The sequence below is a fragment of the Nuphar pumila genome, chromosome 12 (genome assembly GCF_984573655.1).
Source record: "Nuphar pumila chromosome 12, dmNupPumi1.hap1.1, whole genome shotgun sequence".
In the NCBI taxonomy this organism is placed as follows: domain Eukaryota; kingdom Viridiplantae; phylum Streptophyta; class Magnoliopsida; order Nymphaeales; family Nymphaeaceae; genus Nuphar; species Nuphar pumila.
In genome coordinates, this window is record NC_143260.1 from 40,858,589 (window position 1) to 40,880,379 (window position 21,791).

At 37.0% G+C, this 21,791-nt stretch overlaps 1 protein-coding gene across 1 annotated transcript in view; it reads right to left on the reverse strand.

Moving 5' to 3' along the window:
* Positions 1-4,071: 4,071 nt before the first annotated feature.
* The window catches only part of LOC149820820 (ubiquitin-conjugating enzyme E2 28-like), a 28,232-nt gene continuing 10,512 nt past the window's right edge, over positions 4,072-21,791 (reverse strand). The window contains exons 3-5 of the mRNA XM_089982057.1: positions 20,401-20,528; positions 5,861-5,965; positions 4,072-4,470 (exon numbers count right to left, since the gene is read on the reverse strand). Of these exons, the coding sequence (XP_089838183.1) occupies positions 4,327-4,470; positions 5,861-5,965; positions 20,401-20,528 (377 nt within the window). The 3' untranslated portion in view covers positions 4,072-4,326. The remainder of the gene's footprint in view (positions 4,471-5,860; positions 5,966-20,400; positions 20,529-21,791) is intronic.

Genomic DNA, 21,791 nt, shown 5'->3' on the forward strand with positions numbered 1-21,791 from the left:
TATTTTAGTCTAGTTATTGCCTCTATCCTCCTCAAAGAATGCTCTATCAGTCTCCAGTAAGACAATGGCCATTAAGAAAGGAACTGAAAAAAAAGAAAAACAAATCACTCACCAGGAACATATTTATTCAAATGGGGTACATACATATTTGCTACTGCCTACTGTATGCACAATCTGTTGAAAACAGTTCAGATCCAGAACAGCTATCGGATCGAAATTGGATCTGGAACAGCTCATAATTGCAAAACCTCCATCCTAGATATATCTGACCAATTTGCCTCCTATGAAAAATCATCAGTGTGTGAACCAATGGGGCTCCGCGTGGTTGGTAGGAGCTGTCAGTGCATGTCTCTTTGTGATGGGACGTTGCAGGTTCGAAGCCCCAGTGGTACCTTGAATAATAACTTGTGGGGGTCTGCTTAACCCCAGCTTGCCCTTCAAAAAAGAAAAAAACATCTGTGCTAAGTGCACCCAGTCAACCTGACTTCATAGATATGTTCAACATGGTTTGTTTGCCAGGATCACGTTTTGGATCAACTTGATAAATCATTATGATTTATGGAGTCATGAAATTTTGGTACATTGTGGGCCATTAATTTTTCAAGCATTTGAAAAACAAACTTACATGTAAAAACATGATCCAAGGCTTTTTTCCAACTAAAGAAACTATATAGATCACGTCTATAAGGTTAAATCTAGCCAAGAAAACAAAAAAAAAATGATGTTTTCTACTGTTTTGCATGTACAAACGACTGTAGCAAATTTATATCCACTGAAATGACATTCAATAATGTAATATTGTTGCCAATGAACTATTTCATCTTGTAAACTCAGTTCACATTTATCTAGGATAACCTGACCAAATGAGATACCTGGATGGTTAGGTCATACTATCATAACCAAAGGTGTCGAGTTCGAACCTTTAATTAGAATTTTTATTCAAATGATGACCGATAAGGCTTTTTTTTATAGTAAAGGTTTGCCCTCAACCATGTTCTTGAACATCAACGTGTGCTAGTAGTAACCCATTACATTAAAAAAATTTCATAAGGTAGCAAGTGCACAGCTCATCTTGTCATGGAAAAATAACTCTATTTTCAGATAGAAATTTTTCCCATGAAAAGTTTTCTCCACTCCTTCCCTTATGAAACAATTTCACATATGCTTTCTCAAGTGAAAAAGTTCTCATGGGCTTATATATTAAGTGGCCTCACTGTTTCTACGTTATTAAATGACAATAATCAAATTGAACAACAAAAAGTTGCTAGATTTACGTGCAATAAGAAATGCACAAAAGTGAGAAGCGAGTGTCCAATAAATACCTGGATACATAAAGCCTGAAGCGTTTGGGAAGCTTAGGAGAAAGTGAATAAGAAGCAACTTACAATACAAGTTTAAGCAATTTTACAAACATGTTCATTATATATGCAAACTATCTTAACTGGAAGAAGCAAACTTTCCATTTTTAAAAAGACAGTTTCTCATAAAGTTTCTAAATCATCAAAGAATCGTGTGGTTTCGCACTTCCGAAGCGAGCTTAGAAAATTCAAGAAGCTTCCAGCATTTGTGCAACAAAAATGATCTTGCAAGCTTCTACAATTTAATAAGTATCCAATAATTACGTACAAAATTTTACAATGAAATTGATTCTTTGAACAAGGATATTTTTGTTCTTCCTTTTTCTTTTAAGGTGGGTGTCAACAGGTCGGGTTTGGTTCAGAATAAAGTGGAACCAGACCCAGACCTGACTTGAGATGCTGATAACAGGTCCAGACCTGGTTCTAATTGAACCCAGCTTAAGAGAAGCCATACCCAGATCTTATATGGATTACATGAACCAGACCCGGATCATACCCCGTAAAATAATATATTTTTTTACCCTTTTTACATTGAAAATTTGTATATCTTAGATGAAACTCTGGTTGGTCTGATACAAAATTTCACAAACCATACCCAACCCCATATACTAGTCAGACCCTTCAAGTCCGACGCAGATTCTAATCTAACCTTCTTGTTTATCACCAAACCCTGACCTTATAGGGCTTGGTACAGGTCCAGGTCAAATCCGACCCATACCAAGTAGTTTGAGCTTGAGAGAAGCAATGTTACAACAGCTTCTTTCTCCCAAATCTCAATTTCCCTCGCAACCACTTAGCACGATTCAATAAGCTTAAATTTCTATTATCAGACACCCTATTTTGCCTATTTGTAGCGGTCGTATAAAAATATAAATTAGAAAAGAGGAATCTTATATGGTCTTGATGTCAATTTCCTCCTCAGCTATGATGAAATGAAAGAACAGCAAACTCCACAAACCACTTTGCCCCAATGAAAAGAAATGGAACAAGGTGGATATGACAGGGACCTAACCATAGTGACAAATCTAGCTAGATTTATGAAATTCTCATGAAAATATAGCAAGAAATTACCCAAAAGTTAAAAACAATAATTTCTCAGAAATTTTATCAAAAACATAAACCCATTTTAAACGTGATATGTTTTTATCGGCTATTTATCGTGAAAAACCAGTGTAGTTTTTATTTTTGAATATTTTATTTATATTTCCTTGTAAACATTTATTTTTTATTGTCAAGATTTTGACCAAAATTGCAAGATTCTAAAACAAATCAATTTCTCACAATTTTTTGGCTGCCGATATTTTACCGTTTTTTACTTTTGGTCACTATTGACCTAGCTAGGGAACAAAAAAATGAAACACAATAAAGAGTATTTTACAAACAACAAAGTGTGATTTTAAAAATTTAACCAAAGTCATTGAGCATAAAAAAGGAGCGTCCTATGCATATCGATGACAAGCAGTTGCCACAGTAACAAAAAGTTTAGGAAAAGAAAACCACCAATTATAATGGATGTGAGTATCTAATGTAACTGACGAGAACTTTTGTGTCTCATGCTTAGTGAGAAACCTCAAGAACATAAAAAGGAAAGAATAGAAACTGTGAAATAAATTAAAAACAAAGGGGACTTGTACAGTACAGAAATAATTAACTTCCATTGTCAGTGAAAAAAAAGAAGGAACTATTTCTTAATCACAAGGAAAAATGAATAACCTGACGGACAACAAATAAATTAAGAAATTAAATAAGATCGTTCACATCCACAACTTTTAAAGAATGTCAACAAGTTAAATAAAAAATTGTCCCAAGAAACTTCAAATGCTATTTTGTGGTTTGCGTTAATGGCAACCAGTAATAGGATGTCTGTGAATTTCCACTATGGCATTTTGGGCTAGGAGAAAAAACCCTGTCGAACCTGTTAAGATCCGCCAGAAACAGTGCACATTAACAAGAAAGCTCTAAAATTTCCTACTTTGAAACCTCTTATTAGCAGGAAATGCCCTCATTACATATTCCAACAATATTAGAACTTGGCCACAAGAAGCCATGGTAGCTTCAAAATAACTTCAACCTTAACAAGTTAACCTCCCATTTCAACACATCTTTCCACGACTTAGCACTAACCAAACTCCATCCTCCTATATTTGATATGTAGGCCACCCTTGTTACTCTACCCACCAAAACCCCAACTTTACAAAATGGCAAAAAATACTACAATAATCATAACAAATGCAGCAGGAAAATTAAATACTTGGAAATACAAGACTAATATGATGTTAGCAGACATGCACTTGTATTTTAGGCTACTGAGATCAGTGAGATGCATTGCAAGCAGCTCAGATTCAGGACATATGTGGATTAGCATAATCCTACATAATTTGTTTTGGATACTGGTTTCAAATTGGTTAGAGCCCTTACAAAAGCCTATATCCCAGTTAGCTGTGTGCCCTAATTGTTTCCGATTGCTCATGCAAATGAATTCAGATATTAGTCGCAATAGGATTTTCCTGAATTCAGTAATAAAAATCCCCCGACACAACCTGGTTGTCAGCTAAGCTTCATCTAGAAGGGCGTTACTAGTTCTGGTTGCTGTGATTGGTCAGATGCCTGACCAATATCAGGTGTACAAGTGAAAAGGAGCATGTTTAGCCACTACATCTCAGACGTCATAAACCACCAAGTTTCAGAAATCAGAAGCGATGCAAGCATGGGCTTTTCTAAAAGAAATCATATAACACTAGATCAATGGGCTGGAAGCCAGGTGGAGATTGGTTAAAACAGAAACAAGCACCCCAGAAAACAAAGAGAATATCATCTGGAGAGTGCATCACGACAATATCATCCGGAGAGTGCAACACTCGCCTTTTTTCCCGGTTTAGAAGACTAACTTAATTAAGAGGGAAAGCCAAGGCTTTCGCTGTTACCATTTGAAACCAACCAAAAGACCTGTCTACAAAGAAACTGCTCATCAGCCCATGGCATACTTCTGTGTCCAGCTCCGAGCAGTTGCTTCGTACTTGGGACGATCTGTCTTGTACATGTGCGCAATCTCAGGCACAAGTGGATCATCTGGATTAGGATCTGTAAGCAGCGAGCAAATAGAAAGCAGAACCTGCCCAACACAGACATTCATTTCAGCAAGCAAACAACATAATCACTAATACAAATAATACTGCCAACAGGGTCAGAAAACACAAGCACAACTCAATGATGTCAACCCACCCACTGAAAGATGTATATTGAAGACCAAGCTAGAGAGCATCACATGATCAAACCTACTTAGTTTTTCCTTCTTTCTCCATTTGCTGCTCTATTCAGGTTGTATATTCTAAATCCGTACAGTGGATATCATGATCTTTTTGTTTCCATCAGCAAAAACCAAGATTGGATCAGATGATATGCCAAATCACCAACCACCGGTGATTTGGCATCACCACCATCAGCAATCAATGACAATAAGTGGGTTAGTTATGGTAACTACACAGAGCCCCATTAGGGTGGGTCCACTGCAAGATGGACAGTGATGATGAATGTTATAGATAGTGACGATGCTAAAACACCATTGTTGTCAGTGGTTTTGTATATCACCCAATCTGAGTTCCCACAAAACTCATTTGCAAGCTATCACCTGGCAGCAACCAAGTCCTGTTTGGAATATGTGAACTAGGGCTACTGTCTAGAAGGATTTGAAGCGACAAACTTCAGCTAAGAAACTTTGTAACACCAGAATGGGGTAAAAGCCAAGCGCAGAAGTCAATGGCAACACAGTAAAAGAGTGGCTGTGTTTCGGTATTTTTTACAATGAGATATTAGTGATTGGAGAGCCAAGCTGAGATGGTGTTAACAGGGAGATATCCCCCCAGCTTGGCTATCATTCATATGTTGGTTTGGCCATTGGATCAACATGAGCAGAACGCAAAGTGGTGGTGACATACGGCAACATCCAAAAGTGGATGGTGAGTACTAGCATAGCTAAACTCAGAAGAGACTTCCATGGTGATGAAACGAAAACAGAACTTTGGCAAATCCAATTCACAACCAGAATGAGCAACAGTAAGCACCAAAACAGAACCTGGGAAGAGTTAAATTTTATGAATTTTGTATAATTTTATTAGCACATAATCGGTAACTACTTGTTGACACCATGCGATGGCAGCAATTGCAGAACTTTATTCTGAAAAACAGAGGGCTGCATTTCTAAAACTGAATGAAATACACCATGACCTTCCGTCTCTCAGAATTTATGTGGTTCCAGATTTCATAACTTTTTTTAATTTTATATTTTTGTGGTTGTGCCCATGCTTCTATTTTCATTCATGTTAAGGTAAACCATATGCCTGGCTGCTAGAAATGTGCCTCGATGTGAATGGACATACTTGCGCAACAAAATAAGACAAAACAACCATAGGAATACATAACAATCAAGAAGAAACGTATGGAATATCAATAACTTCAAAAAAATGCCTGAACGAAACTCGGGATGATTTAACATGAAAACAGACCTTCGAAATAGTCAGAGCTGGACTCCACTGTTCTTTCAGGATATCAAGGCAAATGCTCCCATTGCTGTTGATATTTGGATGAAAAACCTTTGTACGAAATGCTACCTTAAATTCAGAAAATAGAGCCTCTTACACGAAACATTACATGGAAAATGAATCACCAAAGTGAAATGTAGCAAAGTAAGAGAGTCTGCAATTCTTAGTGGTAAAAGACAGAATTTCCTACGATATCACACTTCCTGGATGAGAAACCAAATAACATCAATATTGTTGAACATCTCCCCCTAACAACATTATTTCTTGAACAAGAAACTTGTTAGAATTCCATCTGCACCTGTATTGGGAAGAGAGAGAGAGAGAGAGAGAGACGAAGAGAAGAATGCGAGAAAGGGGGCCTGCGGCAGTCACGATTTCTGAATAGAAATCGTGACCTAAAACTTTGTATTTATTTTACATTACAAGGGAGTGGATCTGGGTCTGGTGTATCCGGACCCGATTAAAAGAAAAGGTTACAGTGTTACAATTACATTGTACTGTACATAATCCAGATCGGGTCGGATCCTCCTGTACATAATTTGGATCGGGTAAAAAAAAAGGTTTCCTTGTACCTTTTTCACCCTCCCCCCTCAAAGTTGATCATGGTTTTGGACCATGAACAACTTGCTTTTAAGCATCCAAAAACGATCCTTTGTTAACCCTTTGGTAAATATGTCTGCAACTTGTCTTTTAGTACTGACGAACTCAGGTTCAATCTCCTTTTCTTCAACCTTCTGTCTCACAAAGTATTGGTCGATCTCAATGTGTTTAGCACGACAGTGATGTACTGGATTGAATGACATGCTGATAGCACTTTGATTGTCACTCAGCAAGGTAGTGTGGGATATCTTTTCCCATGTGACTTCGACAGCAGCAGAAGCCATGGATCTGTACTCATCCTCAGTGCTTGATCTAGCGATAGCATTTTGTTTTCTGCTACTCCAACAAACTAAATTTTTTCCAATGAAGACACATCCTGATGTAAACCTTCGTTCGTCAGGATCTCCTGCCCAGTCTGCATCACAATACACAGTAAGTTCGTGCTCATCTTTGCCATATGATTGTGGTGAATATGTCAATCCATCCCCAATAGTCCCTTTCAGATATCTAAGGATCCTCTTGACTGCTTCCATATGTCCATTACGTGGCGCATGCATGAATTGAGACACTTGATTGACTAAATAAACAATATCAGGTCTAGTAAAAGTGAGGTACTGCAACATTCCTATTATGCTTCGATACCTAGTGGGGTCATCACACAGATCTCCATCATGAGCACTAAATTTTTGATGAAGCATACTCGGAGTTTCTAGAGGTTTGCAGTCTTTCATGGCTGCCTTGTTGAGAACATCTACGATGTACTTGTGTTGAGTGAGTGTCAAGCCATGAGCCTGGTTATCGACTTCTACACCAAGAAAATAACGGAGAACTCCAAGGTCTTTCATTTTAAACCTCTGACCTAGTAAGTCTTTAACTTCTTGAATGTGGCCCGCAGAGTTTCCCGTGATGATAATATCATCGATGTAGATTAATAATAGAGTGGTCACAGGCTGGCTTCTAAAAATAAATAATGAGTGGTCCAGCATGGAACGTGAAAATCCATGTTTCTAAATCTCCAGCGAGAAGCTATCAAACCAGGAGCGAGATGCTTGCTTCAGACCGTAGATAGCCCTTTTTAACCTGCACACATGGGATTTACAATTTTGTTCGTGATATCCAGGGGATTGTTCCATGTATACTTCCTCCTTCAAATCCCCATACAAGAATGCATTTTTCACATCAAGTTGACTTAACTTTCATCCATGTTCAACAGCCAGAGAAATGATAATTCGAATCGTTCTCATTCTTACAACCGGACTAAAGGTCTCATCATAGTCTTGCCCTGCTTCTTGAGTGAATCCTTTTGCCACAAGCCTTGCCTTATATCGTTCAATGGTTTCATTTGGCTTGTACTTTATTTTATAGACCCATTTACATCCGACAACATTTTTTTCTGGTAGTCTGGGAACAACTTCACAGGTTCCACATTTATACAAGGCTTGCATTTCATCATTCATGGATTCTACCCATTTGGTAGAAGTAGTTGACTGATAGTACATAATGGGCTCATCTTCCTTGTTGATGGCAGTTAAAAACAGTTGAAGATCCAGGGAGAAGTTGTTATAACTAACCCACCTGTCAATAGGATGTCGTATGTGATTTGATTTTCTGACCTCAAGAGTAGGATTGACGACTGAGACATGGTCTGAGTGGCTTGATGTTGTCGGTCTCTGCCTAGAATAGACGATGCCTTTGTATCTGCCCGATACTTCCACTACATTCTGTGATTCTGACGTCCCAGTGTTCTCAAACATCTCTTCTTGTTGTACGCAGACTGAGGAACAATCTTTCATTAGAACCAGCAAAAAGTTCTGAGCTCAGCCAAGGAAAGTAAACTTCAGTTGGCATATTCGTTGTGTCGGCTCCGTGATCAAAATTTTGTTCATCAAAAATAACATTTCTTAAGGTTCTGATGCGTTTGTTGGTGGGATCATAACACCTATATCCTTTGTAGTCATCTGCATATCCCACAAATCTGCACTTCTGGGCCTTGTCCTGGAACTTGTTTCTCAAGGACTGATCAATATGCACGTAGCAAACACACCCAAAAACAGGCAGATCCTTATAACTGGGATGAACTCCAAAAAGACAATAAGGGAACTTATTTTCCAGAATAACCATAGGCAGTCTATTTATCACATGCACGGCAGAATGAAAAGCCTCTGTCCATAGGTTGATGGGAGGATTACTGTCATGAATCATACTCATGGCACTTTCAACAATATGCTTATATTTTCGTTCAGCAATCTCATTCTATTGAGGGGTCTGAGGGCAGGATACCCTTCTTCCTATTCTGTTATTTCGAAGAAAAGAAATAAAATCACGGGATGAGAACTCCCCACCTCCATCACATTGGAAAAATTGAATGGACTCGAAAAATTGATTTTTGACTAAAGAAAGAAAATTTTGAAACAGAGAGAAGACTTCCGACTTATTTTTCATGAAATATATCCAAGTGTATCGAGAATAGTTATCAACAAAAATTAGATAATATCTGCTCCCGGATCCAGAGACAATTGGAGCGGGTCCCCATACATCAGAACAAATTATCTCAAAAGATTTTGAAGCTCTCTTATTAATGGAATGAAAAGGCAATACATGACTTTTGCATGAAAGACAACTGGAACACTTATGACTGCTCTCATCCCAATTGAGACTTTCTTTTGGAATGAGATTATTAGAAACAAGTTTTTCAATGAAATGACTCACACAATGTCCTAATCGACTATGTCACAAGAATGGCTTATTACATTCAGAATTTCTAAAAACATTAGCAGAAGAAGATGAACATGACTCTAGTGAAGACTTTGAATTCAGATGAACCGAGTAGACAGCATGACATGAAGCTTCTTCAAAGACATACATATTGTCTCGTCTCTTTCCTTCAGCGAATGTTTCCCTCGTGTGTAGGTCCTTGACCTGCACAAAGAAGGGAGTGAATTCAACTGAAGCATTATTATCATCAATAAGTTTAGAAACAGAGACAATATTTTTCTTGATGTCAGGAGCACGCAGAACATCAGAAAGAGTAAGAGTAAGGTTTTAAAACCCGTGACTCGAAACTCGACTCGTTCTTTATTGACTCGTGACTCGGCAGGTCAACTCGGTGACTCGGACCGGGTTTTGTTAACTTTTGATCTTAAAAGAAAAACAATATATAATTTGTCTGAAACCATGTTTTTGAGTAAACAGTCTTCAAATGTTTGTAAGAATATAAAAACAACTGCAAAGAGCTATAGAGGTTTGCTTGAATAATTGAATTTGATATCTATACAAGCACTTTGACTAATTCATGACTTGAATTAGAGGATTTGGTCACCATGAGTTCAGCTACTACCTAAGGTTCCTAAAATGGCCAATCATATATGCTAGCTTGTTTTAAAAGTTTTAATTCCCTCTCTAACAAATCCATAAATGTAAAACAGGGATATATGTGCATATTGAAAGTTTACAGAATGCCCAATATCAACATAAATAAGCAATTTTCTCATGTATAAAACTATGCAGGAAATATATTAATGGCACAACTATAAAAAGACTACTAATATTTGAATATGTACAATGCTTGTTCACATAACAAATGGATGATGAAACCTAAACGTGACTTCCCATAGGCATAGTTGACCCGCCATATATAGTGAGAATCATTTCTTTAAAATATTTTGCTAGAATAAGTTGATAACACAGGGTGAACAGTTCGAACAACATGGTGATTTTATTCTATGGATTTAAATGTTTTTTTATCTTTAAATGATTTTTATTTTCTTTTTTATACAAAATCTGGGGGTAACCCTTGTTAAAATATATGTACTTATATATTTCGAAACTGTAATTTGAAACTCAAAAAACAAATTTCAAACATCCCAAAACTCGCCCGAGTCAGGCCGAGTCAAGCCCGAGTTTTGGCAAACCGAGTTTGCCTTGCCGGGTTGACTCGCTGGAGGGGCGAGCCGAGCCGAGTCAACGAGTTGACTCGGCGAGTTTTAAAACGCTGAGTAAGAGTGGAATGTGACATGAGAATGACAATTTTTCCAACATGAAAAACAGGATGGTGGGATCCATCTCTAGTGACAATCTTACTTTTTCCAAAATAAAGTATAGGGTTAGAAATTTTACCTGCATCGCCTATCACATGACTCGTTGTCCCCGAGTCAACAAACCAAGTGCCTTCATCACTCTGCTTCAATTTCAACTCTGACAAGGCAGATATCAGCAGATCTTTAATCTCTCCACTGACTCTGGTATTTGTGAATCTTCTTTTAGTTTCTGTTTGTGGACCCTTTCCTTTATTCTCTAGATTGTGCAAACAGTTTGCCTTAATATGCCCTTTTTTGTTACAAAGAAAGCAAGTAGGGATGGATCTTGGTCTCTGCGCATGAGCTAACATGTTTGGAGTGAAAAGTAGACCACGCCCTCCGTATCCACTTCGCCCTTGTCCTCCTCGTCCCTGTCCTCTACCATAAGTCACGCCTGTGGCAAAAACTTCTTAAAATTTTAGATGAGTGTGACTTTCTTCAGAGAATCCCTTCAGTCATTTCATACTGGATCAATTTGGCTCGTAGCTCATCAAAGGTAGGAAGAACAAGAAGGCAAAATAGTGAAGTGACTATCATATTGTAGTCATATCCCAATCCACTCAGAGTTTGTTGCACCATGTCATTGTCAGTTACGGCACATCCTATAACTGCAAGCTGATTTGTGATGATCTTTATCTTGTTCAAATATTCCATGATAGTCATGGAGTCTTTTCTTAACAACTGAAATTCTCTTTTTAGAAAAACCATCCTTGCTTGAGAAACCTGCGAATACGTCTGAACCAGTCATTCCCAGAGTTGTAGTGTTGTACAATTGTCGGGAATGGCAACAAGTACCGCTTGAGACAAGGTTGAGGTGATGTACACAACAACCGATGATCTTTCCTTTCCCAATTGAGAAATTCTATATTTTTGACATTCACGATCGAACTCGCCCCTTGATCATCTTTCTCTTCCCTCGGAACAAATTCTGGTGGGACTGGATGGTTTCATCCAGATGACCTAAGAGACCTTGGCTCCTTATAAAAGGAATGATTTGTCTCTTCCAAATCAAGAAGTTCGAGGTATTCAACTTTTCAGAAACGAGTTGGTTGAGAAAACTTGAAGAGAGATTTGATTGAGAGGAATAAGGATCCATAGAGAGTGAAGTTCAATAAGAGTGTTCACGAAGTGCAGGAGTTCTCACACAATGCTCAGCCTTTTTTTTTCTGTCAAAATCAGGGAATAGAGAGACCAAACCCAATAGTGAGACTGAATCCCCCCCCTTTTATGCACTCCAAAAAACTGATATTGACATGAGAGAAGACTTTTCTCATGTTAAATGTGTTTTCAGACAATTAGCAAAAAAAAACTTTAAATATATTTTTAGACAAGCAGCAAGGGATAAACAGGGAGAAGGCAACTCAGCAAGAATACATTTGAATATGTAGAAATAGATGTGTGGAGGAGATTGAACAAACGATAGCAATAAAGATGTTCAAACAGGTAATATCAAACAAAAAGGAATGAAATAGGGCACGTGATTGGTCTGATGTTTCACGTGAATCGATTTCAGCGATTCACGTGAATACAGCCACTCGTTTTTTTTTTAAGGTCTGAGTTAACGTGAACCTCATATCAAGAGAGAAGTAACCCCACGTGAGATGTGGGTACACAGAAAGAGTCAGAAAAGGAGATAAGAATAAGGGAAGAAAGAAAAAGGAGAAGAGTAGAAAAGAGGAAGGAACGAGAAAACCTCAAAACTTCGATTGTCGCACCTGCCGGAACCTTTTTTTTTTGCCCTCAGACAAACCTGAGCTCTAATACCATGTTAGAAGAGAGAGAGAGAGAGAGAGAGAAGAATGCGAGAAAGTGGGCCTGCGACAGTCACGATTTTTGAATAGAAATCGTGACCTAAAACTTTGTATTTATTTTACATTACAAGGGAGTGGATCCGGGTCTGGATTAAAAGAAAAGGTTACAATGTTACAATTACATTGTACTGTACATAATCCAGATCGGGTCGGATCCTCCTGTACATAATTTAGATCGGGTAAAAAAATGGTTTCCTTGTACCTTTTTCAAAACTGACATTCCTTGTAAAGCGCCAGACAGCTGCCTAATATCAGTACGTCTTGAAACTGACATTTCTTATAAAGTGTCAGACCGAGAATCCAAAATGACACATGCCTCAAAAATAATTTACTGTTCACACTACCAAAGTTCATTTACAATATTACAAAAAATGACCACTCAAAGCAAACCTGAAGATATGAATTAAACTCTTAAGCAGGTAGGCAATTGTTAAAGAATGTAAAACTATAACTAACAGATCAATTTCTCATACTTCATGGTGTTCCACTAAAGCTTGGAATTCCAGATAAGACAACTGAAGATTCTAGGAGTCCATCTCCTTGTGTACATTCACAAATACGACTTACAATACAGTGAAGCACCACCTGCACAAACACTCTAAGGAGCCACTGATTACACTGGGCAAAGGAAACTTGAACTTCTCTCCCGTTATGTGAATATGTTTCCCCAAGTAAATAGTCTGAAAACGAGTTTTCCAATTGAGAAAAAAGTCTTATCTGGTAATCCCAACAAATTCAACTTTTTTTTTCTGTCTCCAAGCAGCACCTCAATCTAGATTGAACAATAAAAGGTCTCCTACTTTATACCAAGAAGGGGAGAAAACATCCTAGAAAAAAAATTCCTCCACAATAAAATTCCCTTATGTGTAAACACAAAATACAGTTACAGCTAGTCTGGTTTTAGATTGGTAGTATTAAGAGATAACTTCAGTTGGATCTGGATACTGGATCCAGATCCAATGTGGAAGGAACTGACGATACATTGTTTCTTTTATTGCTTTATATTTTTTCCTTTAGTGCCCTTTTGTTTCAGTTTATTTATTGTATATAGGAAAGGCAATTATGTAAAGCTAGATTTGTATGTTATGTTTAATATATTGAATACCTCACCACACGATTTCCCATTGGGAATCGTTTCAGCAGCAACCCCCTCTATATTCTCTTCTCTTCTCTTCTTCTCCTTGAAGCTGTTCTGGACATCTACGGATACCAAAACTATTATGGTATCAGAGCTGGAGATCGATTGACTAGATCTATTGAAGTATGTTCTAAGAGATCTTGGGTTTTCTACCTTGCTTCTTCTCCAAGTTTCCCCTTTCTCTTTTTTTCTTTTTCTTGTTTCTTCTTCCTTGTTTCTTTGTTCCCAATCACTTCTTGTGTTGCTGTTATTTCATTCTGTATATCTGCTCGTGTTAACACGATTCAGATCTTATATTGTTGTTCTTGATTGACGTCAATATTATTTCTTATTTTCTTTTCTTATTTGATGTCACAATGCTGATATTCTCCTTATTCTATTTAGATATTTGTCCTTAGTTACCTGTTCAGGTTTACAGATCTGAAATCTGATTTACAGAAAAATCTGTTCAGATTTATAGAAAAAAAAGATCTACTTTATTGGCTCTCTCTTGACCATCACATCACCTTATTGTTTTTTATATGAAAAAATTGTTTCATAATCAGAAACTGTGAGTTTCTGATCAGACCGACTTCTTCTGCCTATTGGGTTTACAGACCAAAAAAAGGGGTCAGTCAAGCCTTGGTCTTTTGAGTTTTCATATTGACATGATTGGTTGAGTACTCTTGTTTCATTCCTATGAATTCAAATCCTCAACAATTATTGTCCTCTACTTTTTTACCCCAATTGGTTTTTAAAAAATTGAATAATTCTAATTTTCTAACTTGAAAGAGGCAAATAACCCCTTTTATTAGGAGTCAAGATCTTCCACTAAAGTATATCATCAAGGAGGATACGAATGAGAATGAGGTTGTTATTTCATTTGTTCATGTCAACAATCCATAATTTATTTCATCGATGAAAAGAGATATATATTATTTCTACTTTGTTACAGGAGGTCCTTATTGTAGTGTCGGTTGATTGCACAACTCTATAGCTTTGGACTAGGTTAGCCCAAACGTATTATCAGATATCAAAGTCTAGGGTTATGTTTTTGAAAAAGGAATTTCAGAATTTAAAGAAAGATTTTATATCCATTATAGAATATCTCAATAAGATGAAGAATATCATTGATCAATTTGCCATGGTTGGTTATAAACTTTCAAATAAGGATATGGTACAGCAGGCTCTCAGGAATCTTGGCCCTGATTAGCATGTCCTCTCTACTGTTTTGCAGTATTCGGATATGCTTCCTACATTTGAGAATCTAACGGCAAAATTGTTACATTATGAGATGACTCTCAGTGTTGATGCAAATGTGTTCAATGATACTGAAGAAGTTCTGGTTACTACATGATCGTAGAAGAGGAGGCAGGGGACGAGGTCGTGGAGACAATTAGGGAGGCCAAGGCATACTTCCCACACCGAATCTTTCTCCCTAACACTACTGCACAAGGACAATGTCATATCCCTACTTGTTTTATGTGCAAAAAAATTGAAATATATTAAAGCAAATTGTTGATTCAAAGATCTAAAAAAATCAAGGGACAACACAGTATAAAAACCAAGGCAAAGGCCAATCTGAAAGTCATACAAGTGGTCAGAGTAGTGGTGAAAGACAACTTCCTATACACAAACAGTTATTATTTGTTTTCCTTGCAGGACTAAATCAGAAGCAGAATGAGCAAGGGGTGTGGTATATTGATTTTGCTAATCACACCACAAGTGATTATGGTAAGTTCTTAACTTTGATCTCTTATCATGGTAAAGATAATATTATTACTGGAGATGGGACTCGGCATCCTATCATGCACACTGAAAATGTGTTTATTCCCTTGTCTAAATCTGGTTATCTGAATCTTTCCAATGTCGGTTTTGTTCCTAACATAAAAAAAAAAATCTTATTTTTGTCTCTAAGCTTATTGATAATACCAATTTGTGTAATGTATTCACACAATCCTCTGTTTGTGTCAAGGATCTTCACACAAAGAAGATATTTGTTGAAGGCAAAAGATTGAGAAACATATACGTCTTCAAAGAAGATCTTGCATCCAAGTCTGCTAGTTCTGTTTTGAAGCCTAATCTAAAGTCATCAAGTTCATCTATTTTGTTCAGTACTTCTAGTTCAAGTAAAGCCAATGTTTGGCACAATCGTCTTGCTCATTGTAGTCAAGGTTTTATTGAAAGATTGGTTTCTAGAGTCAAGCTTAGAATGTGAGTCTGTAAATGTTATATGTTTAAGTTATCAAATTTCAAGGAATCGTGCACTTCCATTTAATTCTTTGAATGAAAGAGCTTCAAAACCTTTTGAAATTCCAGCACCTAATGCTTCTTCTTCTACTAATCGCCACTATGTTTCTTTCATTGCTAACTTCTCTCTCTCTCATTATACATGGATATATTTCATGAAGCATAAGCATAAAGTGTTTAATATATTCACAAAGTTTCACATGTTGATTAAAAAACAATTTTCTATGCCCATTCTGAATTTTTAGTATAATGGTGGAGGAGAGTACTCTTTAAAGGAATTCATTAGAAATCAACAAAAGAGTGTTTATCTTACACTCCTTAACAAAATGGGTTTGTTGAAAGGAAGCACTGCCATATCGTTGAAAGTGCCCTAGCAGTGTTACATGTCAGTAGAACTCCTTTCTATCTTTGGACAGAAGCATTTCACTCAAACGTTCACATTTTCACATTATAAATAGGTTGCCCATGAAGATTTTAAATTACAAGTCTATCTATTATATTTTCTTTATGAAGCACCTTGACTATGATTTCTTATGAGCTCATGGATGCATTTGCTATGTTCAAATAGATAAGTCTCTCATGAATAAATTTGAACCAAAAGCTCATGTTTGTAAATTTGTTGATTATGTCGACAATTATAAAGGATTCAAGTGTTATGATGTCAAAAATAAACGTCTTTGAATTTTCAAAAATCTAATGTTTGATGAGAGTTTTTTTTAGTATCATCTTGTTGCAAAACAGGTTCAAAAGGAAAAAGGAAGCAACGTGGAAATACTATCAGTTATGGTTAAGTGAGGATTTGTTTTCAGCACCTATTGATATTTTCTCACCAAAAGAAAGAGCTTCAGAAAATCTCGAACACCAAAGGGAAGATTTTATTATGGTTGAAGGAAATGCAGCTATGAATCGGAGATATAAAGAAGGCCATGTCTATACTTGAAGAGGAAAAGAGAGCCAATATTGAAGTGGGACAACATTCCCAAAGCGTGAGCAATCATAAAAATACAATCATCCAGTGTGTTGAAATCGTGACAGCCAAAATTTAGAAGGTCAAACAGGATTAAGCAACTTCATGCCGATAGAAAAGCAAGAAGAACTAATGTCTTATTTTCACGCTATCAGGAATAAGAAATAGATTGAAGCCATAAATGAGAAAATAAAAGCATTGCATGAATGCCAAACATGAGAAGTGATTAAAAGACCTCCATATATAAGAATGCGACTGGATCAAAAAGAGTTTATAAGATTAAATATAAACCTGATGGTACTATTGAAAGGTGTAAGGTTTGTCTAGTTGCAAAAGGTTTTACTCAAGAGCATGGTATGAATTATGAGGAGGCTTTTAGTTTAAAATGAGAACAATACGAATCATTTTATCTCTAGCAATAGATCATGGTTGGACCCTAAACCAACTTAATATCAAGAATGCATTTTTACACGAAGACCTAAAAGAAGAAGTTTACATGGAGCAGCTACATGGATACAATGAAAATGATCCAGCTAAATATGTGTAAACTTAAGAGGACGATACATGGACTAAAGCAGACCTATCGTTCGTGGTTCAAGAGTTTCTCCCTAAAAATATAAAAACATGGCTTCTACAGATCTTCTCTTGATCATTCGTTGTTTATCCACAAAGGCAAAGGGTACATGACTGTTTTGCTTATATATACGGAGACATCACTGTTTCAAGGAACTCAAATAAACATATTCAAGAAACAAAGTGTTGGAAGTGTTGAACAAATGTTTCAAAATCAAATATCTTGATTAGTTGAAGCAATTCTTGGGAGTTGCAGTTGATAAGAAGAAAGATGGGTTGATCAAAACTCAGTATAAGTATACTATGGATCTCTTGCATAAGATAGGTATGTGTGATGGCAAGCCCTTATTAACTCTTGTTTCAATACATCAACAGTTAAGTGTTGATGGGGAATTGTATAGTAATCCAACTGAGTATAGGAGTATTGTGGGAATGTTGCAATACCACCTTCACAAAACCAAATGTTGTGCGTGCAGTAAACCAAGTATCGCAATTCATGCACCAGCCAATAACTAATATGGAAGCAATGAAGCGAATGTTGAGGTACTTAAAGGGTACCCTAGGTGATGGTTTGTTTCAGAGTTACCGGAAGCGCCTAGGCAAAAGGGGAAGCGCGCTTCGGAAGCGCGAAACGTCGCGCTTCCGAAGCGTCCCCCTTTTTTGGGAAGCGTGCTTCCCTTTTATGGGAAGCGTGTCCCCCTTTTATGGGAAACGTGCTTCCCATAAATGGGAAGCGTGCTTCCCCCACGCTTCCCCCACGCTTCCCCCACGTTTCCCCCACGCTTCCCCCTCGCTTCCCCATTTTTTCATTTTTTTCGCTTCCGGTTCGCTTCCTAGGTCGTTTCCGAGACGGTTCAGAATTTTCTTCTAAGTGGTCCCACGCTTCCCCGCTTCCTAAATTTTTGAAAGTGCCTCGCTTCCCGCTTCCCGTATCGCTTCCCGCTCCCGCTTCCTCGACTAGTAACTTTGGTTTGTTTTATAAGAAAAGAAATCAGAGGAAAGATTTATTCATAGTTATGGATCCAAATGAAAAAAAGGTCAATTTCAAGATATTGTATATTTGTTGGAGGCAATCTAGTTTCATAGTCAAGTCAAAAATAGAGGGTTATAGCTCGATCATGCATTGAAGCTAAATATCGAGTCATGACAACAAGCTAACAACTGCTTCATAGTCGATGTGGATACAAAATTTTGCTACATGAATTGGATGAGACAGTCCCTAGATCAGTTTTATTTTGTAACAATCTGCGTGCCATTGGGAATTCATTGAATCATATGCACCATGGAAAAACCAAGAATATAGAGCACGTTTGGAAGTGAGAAAGATGTAGGAAAAGTGTAGGAAGGAAAAACGTACAATTTTTTTTAACTTTCCAAACGAGAGAATTTTTCTGAGAGAGTTTTTCTAAACATTCCTCCACGTGGAGGGGTGGAGGAATGTTTCCTACCAAAGGAAAATTTTCATTTAACACACTCCACATATGATTCAAAGCGAAAGCCATGCTGCCTCTGGTGTCCTCAAGCACAAAGAGTGATGATGTCATCACAAGCACGGATGTTTTCATTCAACACTCTTACGCCTTATAACCCTAAAAGCAGCAAACTCTTGAAAGCTCAAACGGTAGGCTATAGCTTTTGATCTCGGGTTGTCTTTTTTTATATTTTTGGTTTTTTAATCATGAGATAGCTCAGCAAATGGAAAGTGTGACTTGATTTATTTATTTTGATCAATTATTGTGTAATTGGGGGTGTTTTTTCTCCATTTTACGAAGAAATCACTTTTTGGGTGTTCCAAGAGGTTTCCTTGGTTGTCGTTTCTGGTAGATCGTCTCTATCATGAAGACAGTCGAGGTCCTCTTCATCCTGAGGTCTAAGTTATTTTGGGGTTCGCGGCACAAAAGATGAGAATTTGGTGTGGGAAATTAGAGATCATTGACTGTCTTGCCGCAGTTGTGTTTTCTTGGTTGAGTTTTCTTCTACTCATTTGGTTGTGAGTCACTGGCATTTGCATTTTCTGGAGAAATTCTGTTGGGGTACAGTGACGGTGGGAGGGCTTTGTTCTCATAGTTGATTTGAGTTTTTCTAGAGAATCAGAACCCATCTTGATTGAAATATTGCTTGATGGTTTCTGCAACCGTATGGTCGAAAAAGTGATGCAATGAAGCGAGAGCCCTGCTGATCTTGAATGCAGCGAGAAACAATCACCGGTGTTATTTGTGCTAAATTAATTCTGATTGTGGATCTTCTTTTTTTTCTCCATCGTTTCCTTGATCCGAATTAGACATAGGCCTCTTGTTTCTTACCATATTACATAAATGGGTCTTTTATGAGAAAAAAAAAAGCATGGACTTCTAACATTTTTCATGGTGGAGCAGCTCCACCACCACCCCTCCTCCTCTCTCTCATTTTTCTAACATTTTTCATTTTATTTTTCTCATGCTACACAAACAAGTGAAATTTTTTTATTTAAAAAAAATAGCTTATCAGAACTTCTCATAGGCAAAATTTTCTTTTCCTATGAGAATTTTTCTTGCTTCCAAACGTGCCCATAGAGATTGATCAGCACTTCATCAGAAATAAAATTGAAGACAAGGAACTTGAAGCAAGATTCATTGGTTCAGAAAACCAAATCGCAGATCTGTTTACAAATGGTTTGACAAAGCAAAGATTTTGGTATTTAAAGTCAAGCTGTCCATGGTGATTACCATGTACAACTTGAGGGAGGCTGTTAAGAGATAACGCCAGTTGGATCTGAGTATTGGATACAGATCCAATACCTAGATCCAATGTGAAATAAATTGATGTCACATTGTTTCTTTTATTGTCCTTTTGTTTCAGTTTCTTTATTGTATATAGGAAGGGTAGTGATGTAAAGTTAGCTTTGTAAGTTATGTTTAATATATTGAATACCTCACCACACGATTTCCCATTGAGAATCGTTTCAGCAGCAACCCTCTCTATATTTTTTTCTCTTCATTCTTCTCCTTGAGGCTGTTCTGGACATCCACGGATACCAAAACTATTAGGTAGTGCTTCAAATCCTTGTTCTAGGGCTTGCAAAACATAATAATGATGCATCAAGCAGTGTCATAGATAAAAAAAAAAACTACCTTGGGAGGCTTGAAAGGGTAGTCCGGAGGAAAATGAATTGTAACTAGAAACACGCCTCCAGAGTAAGGGCTATCAGGAGGCCCCATAATAGTGGCCTGCCAATGGAACATGTCTTCAGCCACAGGACCTACAATAAATTAATAACAAGGCATCATAATGTTGAAAGAATGATAGTTTCTATTATATTCTACACTAGTCTAGACTAGATATTGCTTATGGAAATTAAACTACAATAATGCCAACCGCTAATCAAGAATTTTAGAGGTGCAGACATGTTAGGGTCCACATTAAGTATAAGAAAAAGATTTCAAAAGGCAAAGGAGAAATTCCTTTTAAACAGAACGTGCACTACCAATATAGGAAAAAACAAGAAAACGATAAACTACAACACTTTGGATGCACAACCATGTTAAGGTCCACGTTTTGTACAAGTAAAAGCTCCCAGAAGGCAAAGAAGAAATCATGTTTGACTACTTGTGCTACAAATTCAGGAAAAATAAAAAGAAAATGATAATAAGAAAACAGTATTCAAATATATCAAATTCCAGGTACTCCACCAGGAAGTACCACTAAAGTCAACAGATTGACGAGGCATAACTTTTGCCATACTATACTAACATCTATCAACCCTTTCAGCTCAACTCGGTTATCATACTAATGTCTTACCTCCAACAAGCATGACATTAATTTATCAGGTTTCCTTCCACATATTTTCATGTTACTTTTGTTGCTTCATAAGACAGCCAAAAATTGCAAAAAACAACCCCAAACATTTTGCAGTTCCTCTTTCCTAAATCAATTCTTTTACATATTGAAATAAATCAATACTTCTTGTGCACTAGTTAGTTTTAAGAGTTTCAAGTCATTCAGAAGATACATAAGAACATTTCAAAAGATAATAATAGAACTCAAATAGTAAATATTTAATTTCAATACATAGCTCTTCCATTTGTCAGAAATTATTTAAAGTTAAACTAAGAGCATATTGTTCTTTTTCAAATAAGACCAATAAAAGTTGGATTTTATTTCCCTTTTTAAGAATGATATCTGAGATCTAACAAACAGAGAGCATAAAAGAAAAGAATCTATCAGTATTCATCATGCCTAAGAATATGCATTGCAATACCTAGTAGCACAATCCTCCTAGTAACATGAGTTCAGATCCTGCTCCTTATTCAAATTTTGAAACAATTCCTAGGTAAAATTGTCAACCAAAACAACCCAGAGGCCACTTCTATAGATTTCGACATACAATAAGGCTATACATGTCAAACATAGACATTACCTAGCATCTCCCGCACACCAGAAGTTTTGAGCCACTTGATGGATACAATCAAACCTGTGTCAAAAATGTTCAACATTGTGTCCCTAATTTCATTCTTTTTCACGA